General features: G+C 40.0%; 1 protein-coding gene across 1 annotated transcript in view; it reads right to left on the reverse strand.

Annotated features, from left to right (window-relative positions):
- Positions 1-21,468, reverse strand: part of LOC126834164 (Krueppel-like factor 6) — a 138,863-nt gene that overhangs the window by 18,441 nt on the left and 98,954 nt on the right. The window contains 2 exon segments of the mRNA XM_050565905.1: positions 2,745-3,144; positions 3,146-3,376. Of these exon segments, the coding sequence (XP_050421862.1) occupies positions 2,745-3,144; positions 3,146-3,376 (631 nt within the window).

Genomic DNA, 21,468 nt, shown 5'->3' on the forward strand with positions numbered 1-21,468 from the left:
GAATGTAATATTATACAGTCCTTTAGCCGCAGCGGTGGCGTTACTAAAGAAGTATCTTGCGACCCGTCTAACCTCTCTATACACATACGGCGGCACACATTTGTGTTGTTGTACGCATATATCCGCATGCGGAGTGAGGGATAAAAATCACATTCAACTTAATCTATTTCTCGAAAGGAACCGGTCAACCGTCGTCCCTTCTGTACAGTATTATAACATATATATTATAATATGTGCCAGATCGAATAGTGCGGATTATAATAATACACCCTTTTGACTGACGTTACGCGTGAGAAGCGAGAAGGGGATGCGACTACCGCAGAATACTGAATTTGAATGGAAAAGAAATGTATAATATTTTAAAAACATAGACGGTATTGTCATATTATATTATTTGAATTGATTTTGATTGATAAGAAAATACGTTATACGAGTCATATGTATAGAATAGAACGACTGCAGTTCTGGTATTAGTTTTTTAAAAATCTTAAGCTATACAATGCAAAATATTTATTTCATTTTTTGCAATTTGAGAACACTGGATAATGAAACAATTTTTTTTTAAATGCTTTCAAGCGTTTAAAAACTACTGTTTGAGCAATAACATTTAATATATTATATTTACACTAGTTTTACCGCGGTACAAGTCGTTTGGCGACCATATAATTATATGGTTCAATGGCAAGTTTTGTTTTATTTATGAACTGGATTCAGTACAATATGTAATGTAATTAAAATCCGACGGGAAATAATATACCGGGTAAGCCACGCCGTACATCGAGACAACGGTCGCGTCAGTAGGTCGGTCTGACAATAAACACGACTGGCTGTTTATCGGGGACGTTTAATTGGGCGGAAAAGACGAGTTGGGTGTTTTAAATCTCTAAAAATTACATTTGTCTTGTCTGGTACGCGACGCGTGTCCCACAAAATCTCGAGAAAAACTTTTAGTGTACACACACACACACACATATATATAAAAAGGGGTTTTAGCTTAATGACGTGCGGCGATGGTGGTAATAGTGGTGGTGGTGGTGGTGGTGGTAGTAGTAAGAAGGGTAAAGAAGAGGACGCTCTTAATCTAATGTCCACTTCAACGGAGCGATACGGTTAAGCGGTTTAGACAACTCGTCGTTTTTATTCTCGTCTGGCGTAAACAGTATAGTCCACTTAAAATACACCTCCGGATGCTATGATATTTCACCTTGGGCAATAACGTCTTAGGCGCGGTAGGACACTCTACGATATTTTATTGTCAGCGCGCTAGACTTTTTTTTCACCGTAACCTGCTGGCAAATTACGCCAGCGTGCGCGAAAAAACAATTAATAAACATTGTCATTTGCACCGCCGGGCTATGCAACGGTTAACAGACTCGTTATTTAACGCGCAGAAATCGATTAACAACCTAACAACCAACTGTGTTGTATAATATATATGTACTTCTAAAAAAATAAAAATCGTTTTAAGCTCAACAATATTTTTATTGAGTAAAAAACCAAAAATAGTCGATGGTCTAACCCACGCAACAATGCTCCATGTATTTTAATACATCCTCGAACAAATTTCATAAAAAAAATAGTCATATTTTGTTTATACTGCCGAAATATTCACAAATAATTTTTTTAGTATTTAGAAAATATCGTTGAAACATATTTTGCGTTATAAATATTTGATTATGTGTCAAAAGTACGATACAAACATTTTTCGACAATATTAAAAATCATGAGATAGTAACTAATAAAAATACTATAATTTTTTGAAGTCAGAATTCATCTAAATGTTTGTCATCAAATATATAATTTTCAAAGTAAAAACACATAATTAAACGTAAGACTCTAGATTTCTGATTACTAATTCCTAGTTTTACCTTTTGAACAAATAAAACAAAGAGCATTAAGAGCAAAGAATGCGATCGCATCCCAGCCAGTTCACGCTTGTGGGAGGTGCTATAAAAATACACAAATTCGAAAAGGATAAACGCGAATTTCTATTTAAAACGGAGAAGTTCGGAATTGACCAGAAGACTATAAATGGTAACAATCGTATAAAAGCGTTCGATTTAAACGAACTCGTTTTTTATATGGCATTCATCTCTCAAGTGTTAGTGTCAGTGTGTGTTGTGTTTCAGCAAAAAAACCATACTTGATTTGTTTTTTTTTTTTACCAAATCCCATTGCGTTTAAAGGGGAAAACGTTTGCTAGTCCCGGGCGCAATTCCAATATACAAGCAAAAGTCTGTGTAAAGAAGAGGATTGAAAATCGCCAGGGATTTTAACCGCACTCGCCGTCGACGGGTACAAGTGTGTGGGTAGAGGGGCCGAAGAGGTTTAAATTATGAAGAAAGCATCCGCCGGCGCGATCCTGCTGCAATAGGGAAAAAAAGAATAGAGACTGTATATGTATATATATATATATACCCACCGGCGGTCGAATTTTACCTGCAACACTAAGGGTTCGTCGGGCCGCACAATACCACTCCTCTCTCTCCTTACCGGGACGGCTAAACTAAATTATACATGCGGCCCGGTAAGATACAAATAAACAACTTGTTCGTGCAGACCCTAAAAGCTTTGTGTAACAAATGTAAACTCTCGGCTGCGGATTCAAATGGTTCGTTCAAAAAAAAAAAAAAAAGTCAACGGCCTCTATTCTCGACCGTTTTCCACAACAGTAGGCCAGTAAAATACACGCTAGACCTCGCCTTAACCCCTTCGAAAAGTTTCTAATTTCTACTACTACTTACCGGTATGCGTTCTCAGGTGAGCTTTTAAGTGCGAGCTCTTCGTGTAGACCTTCTCGCAGCCGGGGTACTTGCACTTGTGGATCTTCTTGGCCGCGTCCGGCGACAAGTGCAGTCGAGGGTGATACGCCGCCATGGACACCACCGGCACGGCGGGATCTGGCGCCGGTGCTGTGGCTAGTGTTCGCGTGGAGCTCAAGGCGGCCGGGGCGACGGTCACCTTGAGGAGCCCGGCAGTGGTGGTGCCCGTAGAGGTAGTGCCGCCGACGGCGGCGGAGGAGGTGATCGGCTGTGCGGGGCTGACCGGGTTGGCGGTGGTGGAGACTGACAGGACCGACGATGCGGGCGAAGAGGACGACGTCGACGGTGGCGAGTGCATCAGCAAAGGTAATGCCGGGGGGCGGCGGCGGTAGGGGTGTGTCCGTCTCGTCCGGAGGACTTGGCGGGGGTGTGGCGAACCCTGACCAACACGTTGACGGTGAACTGCTGTTAGAAGTCACGCTGCTCGCACAATCCAATCCCACCTCGACCTCGACCCTTGTCGACCACGTCGTCAGCCAAGGAGACTCCGATCGCGTCGGAGAAGATGAAACCATTGGCTCTTCCTTCAGGTAACGTTCCATCTCGTAGCAAGTCTGAAACGAACAAAACGCAAACGTTAGAAACAACGTCACGGGAACAATCAACTCGTGGTCAACACAACGGAAACATTAGACACGGCCTGGTAACACCGTTTATTTGCGGAAGCTATTGGTGGTCGAGTTTTGATTTTCCCCTCTACGATCATCGGAATGCTAATCATTATCAATACAGTGATAACGCTTAGGATTAATAACAGAGCTAGTGACCCGGACGTCGCTATGGGCACGAGCTCCCGTTAAACGCACGCTGAACTGTGATTTTAAATTAAATGCTAAAACCTACTTAATACTCGGAGACCGAAATCGGTGCAGCAATTTAAATCGGTCGTTTAGGAATTACACAAAGCGTACATCGTGTAGTTTCCAACCGTTTGGGACCTAACGACACGACGTGGGTTCGGTATAATCCGCTCACAAATACCGAAACCGTATTCACACTGGCGCCGTTCGATTCAAAATTATAAATTTATCGAAACTAGCTGTAACGCCGTTTTGTTTATTATGCATTGTTCGCTTGATTGCAACATTCACACGCGCTATGAAATTTGTCTGCTCGCTCACTTTATACGGCTCTATACCCAAGTCCCTACCCGACAATGCATTCGCGTTGTTGAGATAACTGCATTAGGATGTTACATTTTGTTTAACCTGTCTTAAGCGACTCGAGTATTTCAAAATTGCTGTTAATAGGGTTTTATTTTCAAATTGAAAAACAAGACGAGGACTCGAAAAACGGCGACAGTCATGCATTTACATATCAAAGTCAGCTTTCCATTTTGTTATAATTTTTTCCCTTTCCGTATAAATGTTTGCATCAAAATCGTCAATTCCAGAGAGATTAGCGAAAATAAAAGTTGCACTATAGCCGACATGACGTCACGAACCGATTGTTGTTTGTATAATATTTGTCATTGACTTACAATAATAAAGTAAGACAAAAACAGAAACTTTCTCTCTGTAACCGCTGCCACAATTATTAATGTTATTAAATGTTTAGACTTTTTTACGCGCGCTTCATCGTCATTATTATTATTATTCTTTGTATTTTTTTTTTTTTTTTTATTGAGAAAAACAATAATAACGCTAGATAGAATCAACAACAGCGCCACGTTCCGTTTGAATACAGCGTGACGCCGGCACAAGCTTCAGTTTCAAGAAAATTAATATTGTTTTGCCATCCGTTTTGTTTCTGTATAAGAGCGTTAAACGTCTCCCCGAAGTTCCCCTCGACGGCCTACGATATCCGAACTCAATTAAAACGAGACTGACAAATGCCTTTGCGCTGACAGACAACGGGGAAGTCACAAAGGGAAGTTAAAAAAAAAAAAAAAAACATATTATCAACATTTACAAAACGCGACAGTTGTGCCGTTCTCTCTGCCTCCCAAAACATAATATACATAGATATCCGTGTGTATATGTATATTGTATACAATACATAATGGCTTTTTGTCGAGTTTTAACGAGCCGCGAACTCCATGTTCTACGCTTGTAGAATAACTTATAAGACCTTATGCTCGCACCAAGAGTAAACAAACACTCGGTCCCCGGGCTTTGCCCTCTCGTCACTCTCTTCCGCATCTCCTCAATCTCGTATAGTATATGTTAATCCTCTATCCGAATCAGTTTTGCCGGGTAGGCTCAGCGCTCTTGGGCGGCGGCTGACGCACACAATCTTGTATATTAATTCACCTCGTTTGTCTCACGTGCGAATTTGACGTGTGCCGAGGGGATGGGTGAGGGTCCCTAGAAGCCTAGTGGAAAACAAAAAACCCAAAACTAAATCCATTCTGTAATTAACTAAATTTTCTAGTATAGCTACTACTACAGAGGGGGAATTCGATTTTTCTAAAAAATAAAATTATAATGAGCTGGCGTACAAATGAGCGATAAACACGATCAATTTGATGCTAGTACATTGTACACAATAATAATAATAATAATATTGAACGTCGGCATGCGCACCATTAGGGACGAGCTCCGAGCGGTGGAGAGGGTGATCGTATCGGTACGCAACTTTATTTATTTATATATATATATATATATATATATATTTTTTTTAGCCGAAAACAAATCGACATGACGGCGAGAGGGTACTTTGCCGCATTAATCTGCCCATCGCTCCCGTCGCCGTTACCCGCGAATCTGTTCGTGCTCGATTACGATTCGAAATTGAATCCATACATTATTATTATATATAGGTTGAAGCTGCTGCTGCTGCTGCTGCTGCTGCCGCTGTCGATCCGCATGGTGACGGCCGTTTTGTCCGATCACGAATAAATCACGGTCCGATAATACCTACACAGCAGACATATTATTATAGCAGCAAAAGAGCGCCGATAGTGTCGATAGGAGGGAGGGCACAAGCACGAATCATTACCCCCAACGTAGTTTGTCTAAAACAGTATAAAAAATGATGGTAATAACTGTAAAATGTAGGCATAACGTCCCGCGGCGACGCCGTGGAACAGGCAGAAATGTTCACGTTTCCTTCAACGGTATATAGTATTCTGTTTTTTTTTTTCTGACAATTTTTACAGGGTAGGCAAATCAAATATTATTATAACCCGAGTGTATGTGTGTTATTTATTACCGACAACGGCGGATATTATTATACCGTGACCCGGTGTCGGCGGCGAAAACGAAAACTTTGGACCGAAGCCGCGTTGGGGGGTTTTTGGTATTCGTCGCGCGAATCGCCGTCGCCCTCCAACAATATCTCTGCAGTTATTGTGTGTGTGTGTGTGTGTGTGTTTGTATTTATATTGTTGCTATTCAGATCACGTTCTCTACCCTAGACTCGTCGTCGTCTTTTGTTTTTGCTGACGAACAAAAGCTCGGTGGAACTTTAGATGTCGCTGCAACAACGGTCCGACGGCAGAAGAAGAGGCTTTTGAAGACGTTTTACTTTTTTTCTTTTAATTTCCGTCGCGTCCCGGGCGCTTCTTAGAAAACGACGAGAGGGAAAATAAATACAAAAAAAAACCCCCCCCTCCGGCCGAATACCCCAGAGTCTCCTCTCTTCTCGCGACTGAACAATGTGCGAATTGACCGACGGATTCACCTCTCGCGGTACAAGGGCGGCCGGCACGTGACCGCCGCTCGGTAGTCCCGCTAAGTGGAAAACAATTCAGTCGCCGGCGCATTTCATAAACGTTTTTACCGAACGCTAGAAACAAGACCAAGAGAAACGGAACAAAAAAAAAAAATCAAACGGCCAATAAACACTAAACGACAAGAGACAAAACGAAATATATATATATATACTAGCAGATTGAAAGTATAAACCGTTTCTCGGCTCTGATAATTCTACGTGGAAGCCATATAAAACTATAAAACATGCTCATTGCTGATACGGATAAATTAGAGTTACATGTCTTCAACTAGTTTAAATGATAATTGTACTTAACTAGCAACTTTTAACCAGTTACATGATTTGTTCATGTTTGCCCATGTTACTTCTACCACTTTTGAAAAAAAAAAAAATCAATCTATAATATTTGTTGGTTTTTTTTTTTTACAACGCTATTACATTTTCTATCATTCGTCTTCGAAAGTTGCTAGAATGTTTTAACGTTATCAGCTATCGTAAAATAAAAATAAATCTATCGTAAGATTGAAAAACTCTTAAGATTTTCCAAAATAAAACTATTTAACTTGCAACTGTAACTAGGAGTATATAGACTTTGTATAAGTATATAAGTACATTTGTTAGCATTGAACACAATTTCAAATACTTTTTACACATTATTTAACATATTTTTAATAAATTAAGTAATTTCATATTTGTTATAAATAAATCTGCGAACTAAACTTAATGATTGAAAAAACGGTATTTAATGAATAACAAAAAATAAAATCTATAGAACGAGTGTTTGCGGCAAGTGACAGATGTGCCATTCAGTAAAATACTTGGGTACCAAAAAGAAAATAACACGAATGACGAACATTTCGAACAACTTTATAATTAACGGTTATAATGTAGTACACAATAATTAATATTTAATAATAACATAAAATATGTAATGTTATTCGTCAGTTCTATTTTTCTTTGCCGAGGGCCCTTGAAAAGTATTCGACTAGTACTGAAGTAAATAATTGTCGATCACACTATTTGTGTAAGTACTTTCAGGTGCAAATATTAATTTATACAAACAAACATGGTTTTAATGCTCTCGCAATGCCGCCCGTAAGTTATATCTCGCGCGATTGGTTACAGTAAATTTAGTAACTTACCAATCTCTTGATGTTTACCGTTAACAACGGGAGACTCCGAAAAGTTAATTTAAGTAATTATGCTAATCGAACGAGCGCCGGCGATAAAGACAAACAAAACGAAAGTAACGCGCCGCGGCGGTAAATATTATATTGTACACTTTTCGTGGGACGCCAGCGAGGTAAGAGAGTACCCGGTGAGGTTTAAGACCATCGTCGGTCGACTGTTTACAGACGGTACTTTTCACTGTAGGCCTCCGAAAAAGTTTACACCGCCGTAAAACCATCGCTCTATACGTACACACGCGGCATATTATCGTTGTGGAACGGCTGCAAGGAAGTTAGCCGTGCTTGGCCCTGGCCACGAACGCACTTGTGTGTACATTATGTATTGAGCAACACTCGAGCTGTATACACGGTGCAACCGGAGAGGAGTCGTTGGACAATAATTTACGATGCCCCTTCTCCATCATCATTTCGCGTTTACATCCCGAGGGTATACGCAACACACCCTCCCCGGTTAGGCCGTAACTGTATATGGTAATCAAAAAATTGTGGAGTGTGCACACCATATCTATAACCTGCATCGGTTACACGGGATATTATGGGAGAGCACTCGCAGCAATGTAGCACGGACGACCCCCGGCCGTATCGTGCAGGTATAATATTATAATATTATGTTATATTTATAGGTAAATTTTTTATGCTCTTCCACGTGCCGTAAAAGTTTTTCCCCGCCGAAACCTATTTTATTCACTTGGTAAACCGCAGCCATTTCATCGGCAAGGCGTCGCCGCGTTATTATAGTTTACCGCACACGACGTTGCGGTTTTCGAAACGCTAATACAATTAACAATAATAATATAATAACAACTGTAATATGGTAAAACTTTCTCGATATACTTTGTATATTTATTGTACCTACATCCCACGTAGTACTAACATCTTTTTAACAAATAAATACAGACGATCAAAAATGGTTTTCAATGCAACTATTTCAGTTAAAAGCTACAGCAATTATCTATATAGACAAAACTGTACCGTGAAATTCTGAATACCCTGTATAAGAGTATAGAGTATTGTGCTATATTGAATCGAAACGGTTATCCGGGAAGCGGGAATAGATCAAAACGGCGGAAGGAACAGTATACGGTGTGCAAATACAATATAAAAGCCTCACCAAAACACCAACCGAGAGAGAGAGAGAAATAGGCTAACCGATTCACAAACGACTAAAGTCATCATTGAAGACATCAAAAAATAGTTGAGATTGTCCTTGTATTTCTCGAGGGACGGCCGTATAAGGTTTCCGTTGTAGCTACAATTGAACACATATTATACAGTATGTCCCACAACGACTATTGCATGTAAAACTCTCGACCTGAATACATATCATACACACGACAGACCGTAGCCATATTTAATATGGAACGACTTTTTTAAAATTTGTAAAAAAAAGTCATTAATATTCCAATCCAGAACACGAAAAATGTTAACGTTTTGGGGAAACGCTGTACAGTGTTGTATTCTCACATGCACAATCTGTTTTGGTCGTTCGTCTCCTTTATCAGTTAGACATGGATGTCGGCTGACTGGCTTTTATCCTTTACACAGAGATCACTGATTAGGGTTGTACAGGGAGAAGCCAATGCGTCTTTGCTGTTTGCGGCGCGGCCTAAGTCCTTTGTCGGAGAATAGGTACTATGCCGGATGGCGTACAACATCAAACGGCCAGCAAGGCCTAATAGCATTTTGACGACGACCGTCGTACTCGGGTAAGAGAAAAAAAAAAAATATATATATATATATATTATATCAAATGGAAACCGAATAAGAGAAAAAAAACAAAAGGATTCTGCGAGCAAATGCCGAGACCTATTATATAGTATAGCTGATGCTGGTGTGCGGCGCGTGAGAGACTGTGAGGCGCACCAGACTTCATTAAACGGATTCCACGACGAATACTTATGCGATTCCCATATTCGTTTGAAAAATCGTTTATGCAAAACGTCCGTCGTTAATAAACGTCTGGGAGCGACGCACGACAATACCATATATGTATATTATACAAGTGTAGAACAGAACAGGAAAAAATACCAAGAGAAAAAATGCACTGGCACTCAATAAATTATAAAATATTCCATTTTGATCGTTCAATCAATCGATTTTATCATTTAATTCAAGTAAAATTTGTTTACTGCGACGACATTTGAATAATTATACCATTTTAAAGCTAAATACGCAAGTTTATTTCGGCCTAGTTTTCTAGTTTATACAATCCGTAAACGTTTTATCTGATAAATAATTATTTAGAGTTAACAAAAAAAACAAAAACAAAAGTAAACAAATAATGTCCGACCATTATGATAGCTGAATAATGAATAACATTATGATAACATATATTTTATTTTATTATGATGTTATAACTTTTAACTTTTTTTCCAAAAGTTTAAGCTATTTGTCGTTTTTATAGGATACACTTTAAGTAAGATTTTTTTTTTTAAGTAATAGTTTAAGCTAATCTTGTCGTATTTAAGAGCGTCTCACGCTAACATTTTATTGTTTTTATACACATCATCCGCATTATCACCACCGGTGTCCTAGACTTGATCAAATTATATTACAAAGAACCACGTGATCATGTCGTTAATGCGGTAGACACGACAAACTTTATGGGCCTCGCGGTATCCTCAACTGGAACACAAATACTCTACCGTCAGTAGAATTAGCACTGCCGGGCATGTATTTTGTAAATACAAATTTTAAAACTAATTTTGATTAGAAAACGATTTTTTCATGTGATGTACCACAAACGTCACATTACTATTATACGGTAGGTACACATAATATGCGTGGCATACACTTGCGAGTGCCGGGAAACGACGGTCGGTATAATTTGAATCGTAACTCTGTTATTATTGCCGTCCCTTTGCGCACCGCTCCCCTTTTCGCGTCGACCGCCCCTCTACTACTAGCTCTCTACCCGCCGTTTGGCCGGTATAAAATACACACGATTCCTATTCAACGTGGCGATACAATAGCAGCGGTGCGTTTCAAAAACTCTACAAACACATTAGGGTCAAATAATATAATATAATATAATATATATGTCCTCCTCTTTCGGGCGGCGGGCACACGGTTGAATGAATACACGGCTTTGGGGTGGGGAGGAAGGAAAGCTCGGCGGCTAATGTGTCTAGGTGGCGGTACAGGGGATGCCCGGCAAAGGGGAACGTCGGAGGAGAGGGCTAGAGTTGCCTAATTACGGGGGCGCTTCCCGTGCACGTCATCCTCGTCGGCGGGGGGGGGGTGGCCAGAGGAGAGGGCACCACCACCACCCGTACGAACGTGCGGAAGACTCTCTGGCGGTGGCGCCAAAACAAATGTTAAATCATTAACCACAGACCTCCGAACGGGCATAAAGGCGGCGTGCGGGCACAGCACCAACACGGTCGGCTGGCACCAGTCACTCAACCGCCACTACCCCTTCCGCAACCGAGTTATTGTTAAATTTATAATATTATATAGTCCAGGTCGTTAGTTAGGTGTACATCGCTGCCGCCACCGCAATCCTGTAAATTTAATATATATATATATATTGAATATGTCGCATCCATTTAGTGAAGATAAATGTTGAATAAAAAATAAAAACGCCAAAAGCTGTTCACGAAAACGAGCTACATTGGTATCCGCACACATCAATAAAATAATATATTTTAAGGCGTTTGGTTTGGAAAATTGTAATATTTGACAATAATTGTCACGATTTTTTTTAATGTCGTCAAAGTGTTTGTTTAAAACAGACCTACACCGCACTAATATGATTTTGGCTACAAGGGTAAAACCAAATAATTATTCGAGAATTGTTTTCAAACATATAATAATTATTATCTGGTCATCATATTTTTCCGCCAAACCAAACATTAACCTACCGTTTGCGTACGCTCGCGCGAGTTTTATCTTTTCGCTTTGTATATTATTATAATTATAATAATACTTTTATTTTTAAATTATCCCGTCGGCTATCGCAATCAACGCGATAATACCCCACGGGAGGACTTAATTACTGGGCGGCTGCCGGCACTTTTGTTCCATTGCCGAAAAGGTATACATTATATTAATCGCGTAGCAGTGCAGCAGCCAAAAAGCTTTGAAAAAATACCGAGAGAGGAAGAGAAAGATAGAAAGCGAGAAAATTATATTATACACTGCCGAGTTAATGCGAATAAAACGATAGTCGGCCAGAGAATTCCGGTGATACTTTTTAGATTTTTTTTTCTTCTTTTCTTTTTAGCGAGAACTTCTACACTGCCGTTTAATTAATTAGTATAGGCCTGCCTATCCGGCCCGAGGACGATTAATAATAAATCTCAGGCTACAAACCCCCCCCCCCACCGCCGATCGCTTAATCGCATACTTCAAATCAACAACAACAATCTGTACATTCGCGTTTCCCCGCTTCGCCGTAGCGTTGACCTGTCTCGTATTTGAAACAATTATATTTTACATTCACAACCGATTTTGAAAATCCAACTGCCTCGTCGGTCTAACAAAATACATAGGTAACCACATAGTTATATAATTTGTACCGTTTGGCTGTGATTGGAGAATCGTTGAACGCCAAATTATCTGAATCAGACATGACGTATTTCACTAGTATTATCTTAGAACAAATTACAGCAACGGCGACATAATTGTAAACGCTACCGACACCGTCAACGTACCCATATTGCCTACACGAGACGCCGTGCACACTTAGCTCATAATGCAATATATTAGATCTCGCGGGTGTCACCGCGGTAATAATACTATTATTGTGCATGATATACATGTAAGTGCATAGCCCAGACGTAGCCGTTTTACATAAACCCTGAAGGATATTATTCGCAACATAAATCAAGTTCGCATAGGACAAGAAGAGTTTGGATATAATATTTTTTTAAATTATTATTGCAAACACTTTGCGTGCTGCGCACATAAAATATTATCAAATTATTTAAATCATAGCCGTTCCTATAAATATCCTTAATTACAAAAAAAAAACGACAACGTGAAAGGTTTTATTACTAAAAAAAAATAATAATACCTAATAATAAAAACAACGAAAAAGTTTGCAGAGCTTAAAGAATATATAAATGTAGATATTAAAAAAAAAAGTAAAACTGTTACAAATTAAAACAAAATATAAAAAATAATTGATTTTCCTTTTATAATTTAATTTTATTGCCTACTCGACACTTTTACAGCTGTAAAACAAAAATCATTTTATACATTTTTAAAAGCTCATTATTTATTTTTAACGTAATTATCCTAATAATTAAGTCATACCTATACATGTTTTTTTTAATTCTGTTGCAAATATTTCAAAAATTATTGTAGTTTATTGATTAGTGTATTTGTTCTAAATTAAACATATGTTTTTTTACTTCATTAAACTTTAATATAATGTTATATTTTACACGCGATAAGCAATACGGTCATTATGTAAATAATAAAGTAAAATCAGTAAAATCAATAACAAAATCTAATATAAACAATGTAAATGATCGAACGTAACTGCCTCTAATAATACATCAAAAAGGGCGGAATGATTATATTGTAAAATATAGGGTAAATAAATAATGACTGTGTAATAAACCGAAAGTCACGCAATAAAAATTAAAAACTATGAAGTATTGTTCAAAAAAATTGTGTTATTGAAAATAAAAAAGGTAACGCTCATGTACTAAACGTCAGTACATTTTTTTCTAAACTGGTGCGTACAGGTGCAATTTATATACATATTTATTCGAACTATTTGATTATGAATAAATAAAGACAATGGTTCGTTGTATCTTTTAGATTACTTCCCCCTCTTGATAGAGTGGTTCGAAAAAAGGTTAGGTTAGATTAAGGAAAAGATTCAATGGTTGCTATTAGTAAAAAATCTTCTCATTGCAAAAATCACAGATCATGCAAAATTTCAAGTATCAACAACAGTAAACAAGTACTATAAATCAGTATACATTATACAAGGACATGATATCAAAATAAAGTGAGGCTTATGGATATTCCTCGCACCACAACCGCCACGGGGTACAATACTAAAAAGTCTATTTTGTTGCTATCAAGTCCTGCAAATTTCAAAATTATTTATCAAATCACTAAGAAGTACAAATAAAAATTGTTTAATAACAACACTGCACGAAAAAGTTCGACAATTTCTATAACTATTGGAAAATTAGTGTCATTTTACCTGAATTGAGTATTGAGCAAGTTATCGATTTATTTATCTTTTCCAATGGGCTGTAAATTTATGAAACAAATCAAAACTAGTAGTAGAGTGAAATATCGTGAGAGTGATTCGGAAGTGTCGTATTTTAGCTTTAAAAATGGTTTTTTTTTTTATTGTTAACATTTTGATTAGTTTTCATGTTGGAATTTGTTTGTACAAAAAAAAAACGTAATTTCCTACGTTAATCGAATGCAGTGAAAACTCACCAGGAATTCCTTCGAGTACTCAAGTACTTGGGAGCTAAGGATATAGAAATATATAGTTTTTACAGGTGTTTTTTTTTATACGGCAAAATAAATGTCCGTGTGAAAGTTTCAGTATCAACGTACAGTCAATAATATTGCGAGTAGCTAACGATGGCCGACACGTATTTCGCGTACTCGACAGACTTAAGTTAAAATATGAAAAAAACACACACACACACACGACACCGACACGGTTATTATTATTATTGTAGTCGTAGTATAGTATTTTTACTACACGTCATTCGCGCCATTGCCACAACCGACCGCGCCGCCGCCGCCGCCGCTTGCCCGCCCGCCGGAGAGAGTCGTCCATTGATATTACATTTACATCGGCGTAGGTATTCCATTAATGGCATGTGTGCGCGGCGGCGGCACGCACGTGACACGCGGGCGACAGGCTCTACTACGGCGGGCCGAAGGGGTTTGCGGCGCGCATAGTACGCACGGCGGTGAGGCGACCAGACGTCGTAAAACGCGCGTAGACTGTGTGTGTGTGTGCCGGCGCGGCGCTGGCTCGGGTATCGATCGTCCAAGGCCGCCGCCGCCGCCGCCTCACCGCTGCCTCCAGCCGCCGGCACTGGCGATAGGCGCGAGTTACTATTTGATATAATCGCACTGCAACGAAAACCGCGAAAGTCGTTGTTTGCTTAAATGTGCACACAATCGATAACGATAATAATAATAACGGGCTTTATGTAGAACCCACTTGTCCGTGTACCCCCCAACCCCCAATCGAACCGACGTGCAACCTTGCCCAACTTAAATCCAATTAACCGCACCGCCTAAAAAGTAGTGCCACGCGAACACTGCTGGCGTAAACTGCAAATAACGACGACGACAAAAACCGAGCCGTTTTGCTTATTGCACCACATACACCCCCCACCCCCACCCCTTCTTCTTCGTCAAATATTCGATGATAAAAACAAATATGTCAGCGTAACGGGAGCCAACATCAAGTGTACGTACACAGTGAAATACACATACTATAGTAGTATTAAAACTGACCTTACTACCTTACGCTTATTTCTGAAGATAACAAAATCGAGACGACGTGCAATAACCTGTATATTACATCAACCATGGTACAGCCGGGGCCCGGACACTGATAATAAATGAACACGGGGAAGATACTTATTACACGAAAACGCGGCGGCGGCCATCTTCTTGAAGCTACACCACTATAATGTGAACGTTATTGTTTTTAGTTGTGTATAGATATAACACATGATACCAAATAGGTATCGTACTGAATACACAAATAGGTAAATACTAACCATATTAGTTATGGTCGTCACTTTTTTGTTTACATTAAAAGTGAAATTTATCTATTATTCAGTGGTATAGCGGGGCGGGGGGGGGGGGGGGTGCTCGGTGACCGTTTTTCGATAGACACTAATAACTTTTGAAAACCGTGCGACCACTCGCAGGTAGGGTTGTTATTACCTTTTTTTTTTATTTCGAGTGCGGGCGTTTAAAACCGTCAACGCGTAACAACGCGTGAATATACATACATAAGTATATATTATTGTAAAAACCGACAAACGGTCCCTTCACTTCCTGTTTTATTGTACATATATATATATATATATACCGCAGGCCGCCAGTGTCATCCCCTCGCCGAAAGTAGGTCGACCGAGCGTTTAACGACCGTTCACCCAAACGGTTTTGGCCGAGTTTTGAAATCATGCCGACGTCGCACGCTACTCGTTTTGTATAAACACACAAACCGAAATCGATATACACACAATGTGCAGCGGCAATAATAATATTCGTTGTCCGGTCACCCAAATGCCTAGCGGGTCTAAATTCCATGTTAGTATGGTCGGTGTCATTAACGATGTACACGGCTCCTTTGGATTTTTTGAAAATTTCATTAATTATCATTTAATTGTCGCCAGCTTCCGGTCGGCGGTTATATCGGCGACACATTATGTTACTTAAAATTTTAAGTTTAATATTTTTATAACGTCGGTGTTATTTGTTCAGTCTTATTTTCATCAATCGATTATTGTATTCATTCTTAAACGATCCATCACTTTATAATATTTATGTTGTGCGCCGTTGGCGTATAATATTATGTAGAGCAGCTACCTAATCGTTTATTATTATTATTTTTTTTTTTTTACTGTATAATTTCTTTCGGTCTTAAAAACGAGTCAATAATCATTATTCATAAATAAAAAAAAAAAACATTATTTGACGTCCAAACTGTTTTGAAAGAGTGTACTCAAGTTGTGACGGTTCGGCATTTGTATATTGATAAGCAGTTTTTCTATCGATTGTCGACGTTTTTTATTATTATTTTTATTTATTATGAAGAGAAACGAGTATTTTATTCGGCGGTGGGCCTCTTACACTAATTGCGCGGCCGACAAGGCGAGTTTGTTATTATAATCAAAACCGAATCGAACGAGACGACGATTGCAGCAAGCGGTATCAGCTGCAACGTTACACGAGACGACCATTTGTCACAATTTATACCGCATTAATAAATTATACACGAATCTTCCACGATTTCCTCAACTTCGTCGTTGTATGATATGTAATGACTTCCGGCGGTACATGCGCAAGTAGTGTATGCAAAGCGGTCCGAGACAACGCACGATTCGAGTATTTTATTGTTTTTGTTATTATTTTATTTTTATTTTTTTTAAGTACTCGCCGACAACGATATTGCCTTGCTCGTCTTCCCTTGCCGTCCCGCACTGCCCCCCTGCTTTTCTGGTCCTTCTGCATAATATATTATACTCCTCCGCGGGTTATTGCCTCGGCGCTCGCCGCCGTCATTTCACCCGCCATTCGTCACACAAACGTGTGCGTATAACTTTGCTTTTAATTATTTAAATTGGTTACTCGCCCGAACGCCGCGACTCAATACAATATTCATCTTAACGGCCCCGCGCCTCTCACGTGGTGGCTTGCACGGCGCTCTCGTTCGTTTAATGCAAAACGCCGTATAATAAGAAACTTCCAGCGACTCAAACGAGCCTAAGACAATGATCAATCCACCGCCGCCGCCGCCGCGCATTCTCCGAAAAGCCTCCCCGCGCTGAAATATTATATTATTATATACAGGTGTGACAGACACGCCACGCCGTAATGATAATATTTCACAATACCAAATGGTGTCGACGCGACGCGCGAGTTCGTTTGAAAGTGCCGTCTTGAATCATTTCCTAAGTGCTCGTGCTATTCAATCGTTATCGACGGGGAACGACGAGGAAATGGAAATTCAAGGTTTTTTGTTCCACGCGACAGTAGCGCGCGGACATTAACAACCGTGTGACACCACAATCGTCTTGCACCATTGAAAGTGCAATTAATAAAAGTCGGAAAAAGTTTAATTTTACAAATTGCCGTGGAAAAACGATCAGAACCTTACAATCCAATCGGACAGAGTACTAAAGCGAAGCTCAAATAGAATCCCATATATATATTTTATACTTCAAACTGTTTTATAACTTTCAGTTGATAAAGGCCGATGACTTCCTCGACCCCGTGCTATGCTCTGTCCATAATTCGCTGACTTGTATTGCCATACGGACCGCGCAAAATATACTTCCGGTCGGTCGACTAATCGAAGGAAGTGTTTTTTTTTTACACGCAAATGATATGTTATGCAGTAAATCATAACGATTTACCATAACGGTCGAGTGCAACAGTGGTCTGGTACTTATTAAAACGAGATCATTAAAAAGGCATTACACGTTTTGTAATATTATTATTATTCAGTACATATTTTGATGAACGTTGGTCACAGCGCAACGCGATCGAAAACTGATAAAAACGACGCAGACTATTCCTGTATAATAGTATAGCACTTGTGGCCGATTGTTTTCGAAACGGTCGAATCCAAATCCGCATACGGTTTAAAGCCGACCATATAGATATGTACAAAACCCGTGTAGTGTAACCGCAAGTATCGCAGTAGAACCCTTGTATTATATTGTTGTGGTGGAGTCCGACGAGTGGCCGTGTGCGTGTGTGTGTTTTGTACTACAGCTCCTATTAGGTGCAGGTCGCCGTTAATTGGACAAGTTCAGCGTGCAAGATTAATAACGACCGGCGAAACCGTGTCAAAAACGTTTTTACACAGTAAATCGTCCAAAGAGAGTTTAGGTCAAGCGGGCCTGCCCGGGGGTAACGGCGGCGCCTCCTCCTTTTAAGCCCACATATTACACACGGTCAAGGGGTTATTACACACAATACATACGTACACTATTATACACACATATTAACGCAGACAGTGTGTGCGGATGGTAGTGCGCCAAAAGAGAAGCTCGTATGTATGCAAGACATTTCGAACCGCCTTTGCTCGCCAATTACTTGTGCGATCCGGTAAAATAGTATATTGCGATCTGAGCGAAAAAGCAAAACAACAGACTTGGACTTGGACTGGCCGTGCTGCGAAAACGAGAAAAATACTAAGACCGGTAGACCGTGAATAAAACACAATACGAACGATCGACCAGGCGAATTATATAGGCGATAAAATTCTTCTGCCGAACTGCGTTTGGGCCGAGAGCAGTTTCTCATAATATAACGTCTGCGTGTGCGTGTGTGTGTGTTATCCGAGACCAATCGTCCGTGTAAAAACACCGTGTGCCAAAATAGAGAGAGGTCGCCCCGCACCAACATACAGTAAGTCGACCAATGAAATAAATAAAAGAAACAAATTGAAAAACCCGACCGGAGAAAACCAAATATATATATATATATATATATATATAAATGTAATAATATAATGTATTAAAACGGTCGGCGGGCATTGCCGGGGTTGTTTGGCGAGGAAAACGCAATTTATGTGATACTCTTAAGGCGTCGAGTACACGGCGTTCCGGATAGGCAATATACCACCATGGCGGACGTAAGGCGGACCAACGACAACAATGCTAATATAGTAAATATATACCAAAAAAATAAACAATCGTTTTGAAAAAAATGGGGAGGAAACAAACGCGTTAATCGGCCTTTTACAAACTCTCGTGTTCCTTTACCTCTCGCCTTTTACCACGGTGTTCGCAACAATACTATAGGCAATCTTAAACGGTTTTCGGCGGCGTTTAAAAGAAAAAAAACCAAGTACAGTTATTTTTTAGTCAATTTTAATCACCTGCAACGGGTTCGAAGGAGTTTCACCATCGCCGTCATCTCCCTCTGTCGTTTACAAAAATACACCCCGTCGCTTATTGTACAGTAATATAATGACAACCACTAAAGTGTCGTTTCCAAATGAAACGATTTTCTTCGCCGCCGTTCGCAGCGTCGTAAGTTCCTTTTTATCATTACATTTGTTTTTTCTTTAAACCGTCTGGACTTCATAAATAATTATTATAATACCGAAGTTACTTCCGAACGCGTTTTCTAGCCAAACGAGTATATTAAACCGCTTATGGCGTCTCGCACGCTAAAGATAAAATCCATAAGCTGTTGTCGAGAAAATAATTTTACAATATAATTTAACATATTAAATGTATGTAATAAAGATAGCTACTCGTTTAACGACAAACGGAGTCTAGTTTACCGTCTTGGATTTCATATATAATATGCTTGTAAGTCTGTCATATCATCGTGATACACCCTGTATGCATTGAGGATGATACGTATGCACCGGCATTTCCGGAAAACGGACGAGGGTTGCAAGTTCGAGTACTTGATCGAATAACGTGCCCGATTAATCAAATTTCACCTAATAACCACAAGTGTCTGTGCGGTCATATATTTGCTTCCACTCGTTCGAAGGGCACGGAACGGTAACGACATAAGAACGAGGCTGTGTGAGCGGTTTTTCTTCTGGCGGTTAGCGGTGGTCTTGTTGACTTAACTGTGACCGAATATATCTCGTTAATACAACATAATCGGTGATAGATACTGACCTGGTCGCCGGACACTGCGCGCGGTAACCCGAAGAAGATAAGAGCGTCTCGAGCGTCTGTCTCTTGCGCAATATTTTGTTATTTACCGGAAGCGACGCCCCTTGTGGACCTTTTAACACACGACCGTACCGAGCGTCTCTTGTACGTTACATTACTATATCTACCAATCGGTTCGGTGAAAAATGTGGCGACAACGTCGACGTTTAATTTTCCCGGCCAACTGCGGCGGCGGCGGCAGCGCATTATATACGATTGCGATTATTTCCACGAACAATTCTGCCGGGCCACAATCCAATTTCGGCACATACATACATGCCGAAGCTCCTCCCCCACCCCCCCCCCTTCGTCGGCCGCCCATAAAGTTAACCGAATCCGGCACAAGAGCCGATGTCGTTAAACTTTCACAACGGCGACAGCTCGCCAAAAACAATATCGTTACATATTTTACAATAATAATAACAGTAATTACTTATATTTACCTCCGGCAGTATAATAACAATGTAACATACACAATAATAACGGAAAACAAAACCAACCATTACACAACATGTTAATGCGTGCAACTGTCACGCATCAAAGCGCAGTGAATCAAATAATAAAATAACCACGGCTACCCGCGTTCGGTGAGCCCGCGGTAATCGTTTTTGTAAACACACGTGTATTACCTGGTTCGTATAATCGGCGTGTACGACTACCGTTTTCGGTCGCTTAACTTTCACAAACAAACCCTGTTTCCTGGAACCTTACACCAACGTTACACGGATTAACCGTCAATCCCGAGAGAGTCGCCGAGAAGTCTACCCTAACAGCCACGATGTGAGTTTTAAGCGCGCCGAGTGAGAATTATTGTCATACTCGCATAAAATACAAACAGTAAGTGACAGAGTAAAAAAACAGTCATGTTTTAATATTGTCTTTATCCGTCCACGCCTTTCACAAAATACTCGCCATACACTATATTTCTCGGCACGGGAAAGTCTGTTTTGATCCGGACAACACCGACACCCCAAATCGTCAGTAACGTTTATAATTTAAAGGCTTGCGAAAACCGGAAGGAACGGTTTAGACCTACTGAGAAACGGTTTCAAATTATGGACGACTCGTTACACGAATTAAGCGCAAACAGCTTATGACATAAATATAAGTACAATATATTTCAAGCTTGTATTTTACCGGGAAATCGGGTCTGTGCCCGAGTCGATAGCGGCAACTCTAAATCTCTTTTTTTTTCGAGGACTGTTATCCGCGCAATCCCGCCTAATCTCGGACGCAAAGGCGACGACGTCAAGAAGCTCACTATTTTCGTTATAATCGCAATATTGGACTTGGGCAGCGGCGATTGTTCTGTGTGTATGCGGCGTTCAAGAGGCGATGGCTGTACAAACAAAGCGTTGCCGGATCGATATCAAGCCCAGCAGCCGGTCGTCTTTTTTTCGCACAAGCTATACTTGGCCCACAAACCTACTGAACGTAGAG

The sequence above is a fragment of the Adelges cooleyi genome, unplaced genomic scaffold (assembly GCF_023614345.1).
Source record: "Adelges cooleyi isolate 19-005CV unplaced genomic scaffold, UGA_ACOO_1.1 ACOO_flye_CR_arks_rails_tigmint_CR_PRNA_21, whole genome shotgun sequence".
Classification (NCBI taxonomy): Eukaryota; Metazoa; Arthropoda; class Insecta; order Hemiptera; family Adelgidae; genus Adelges; species Adelges cooleyi.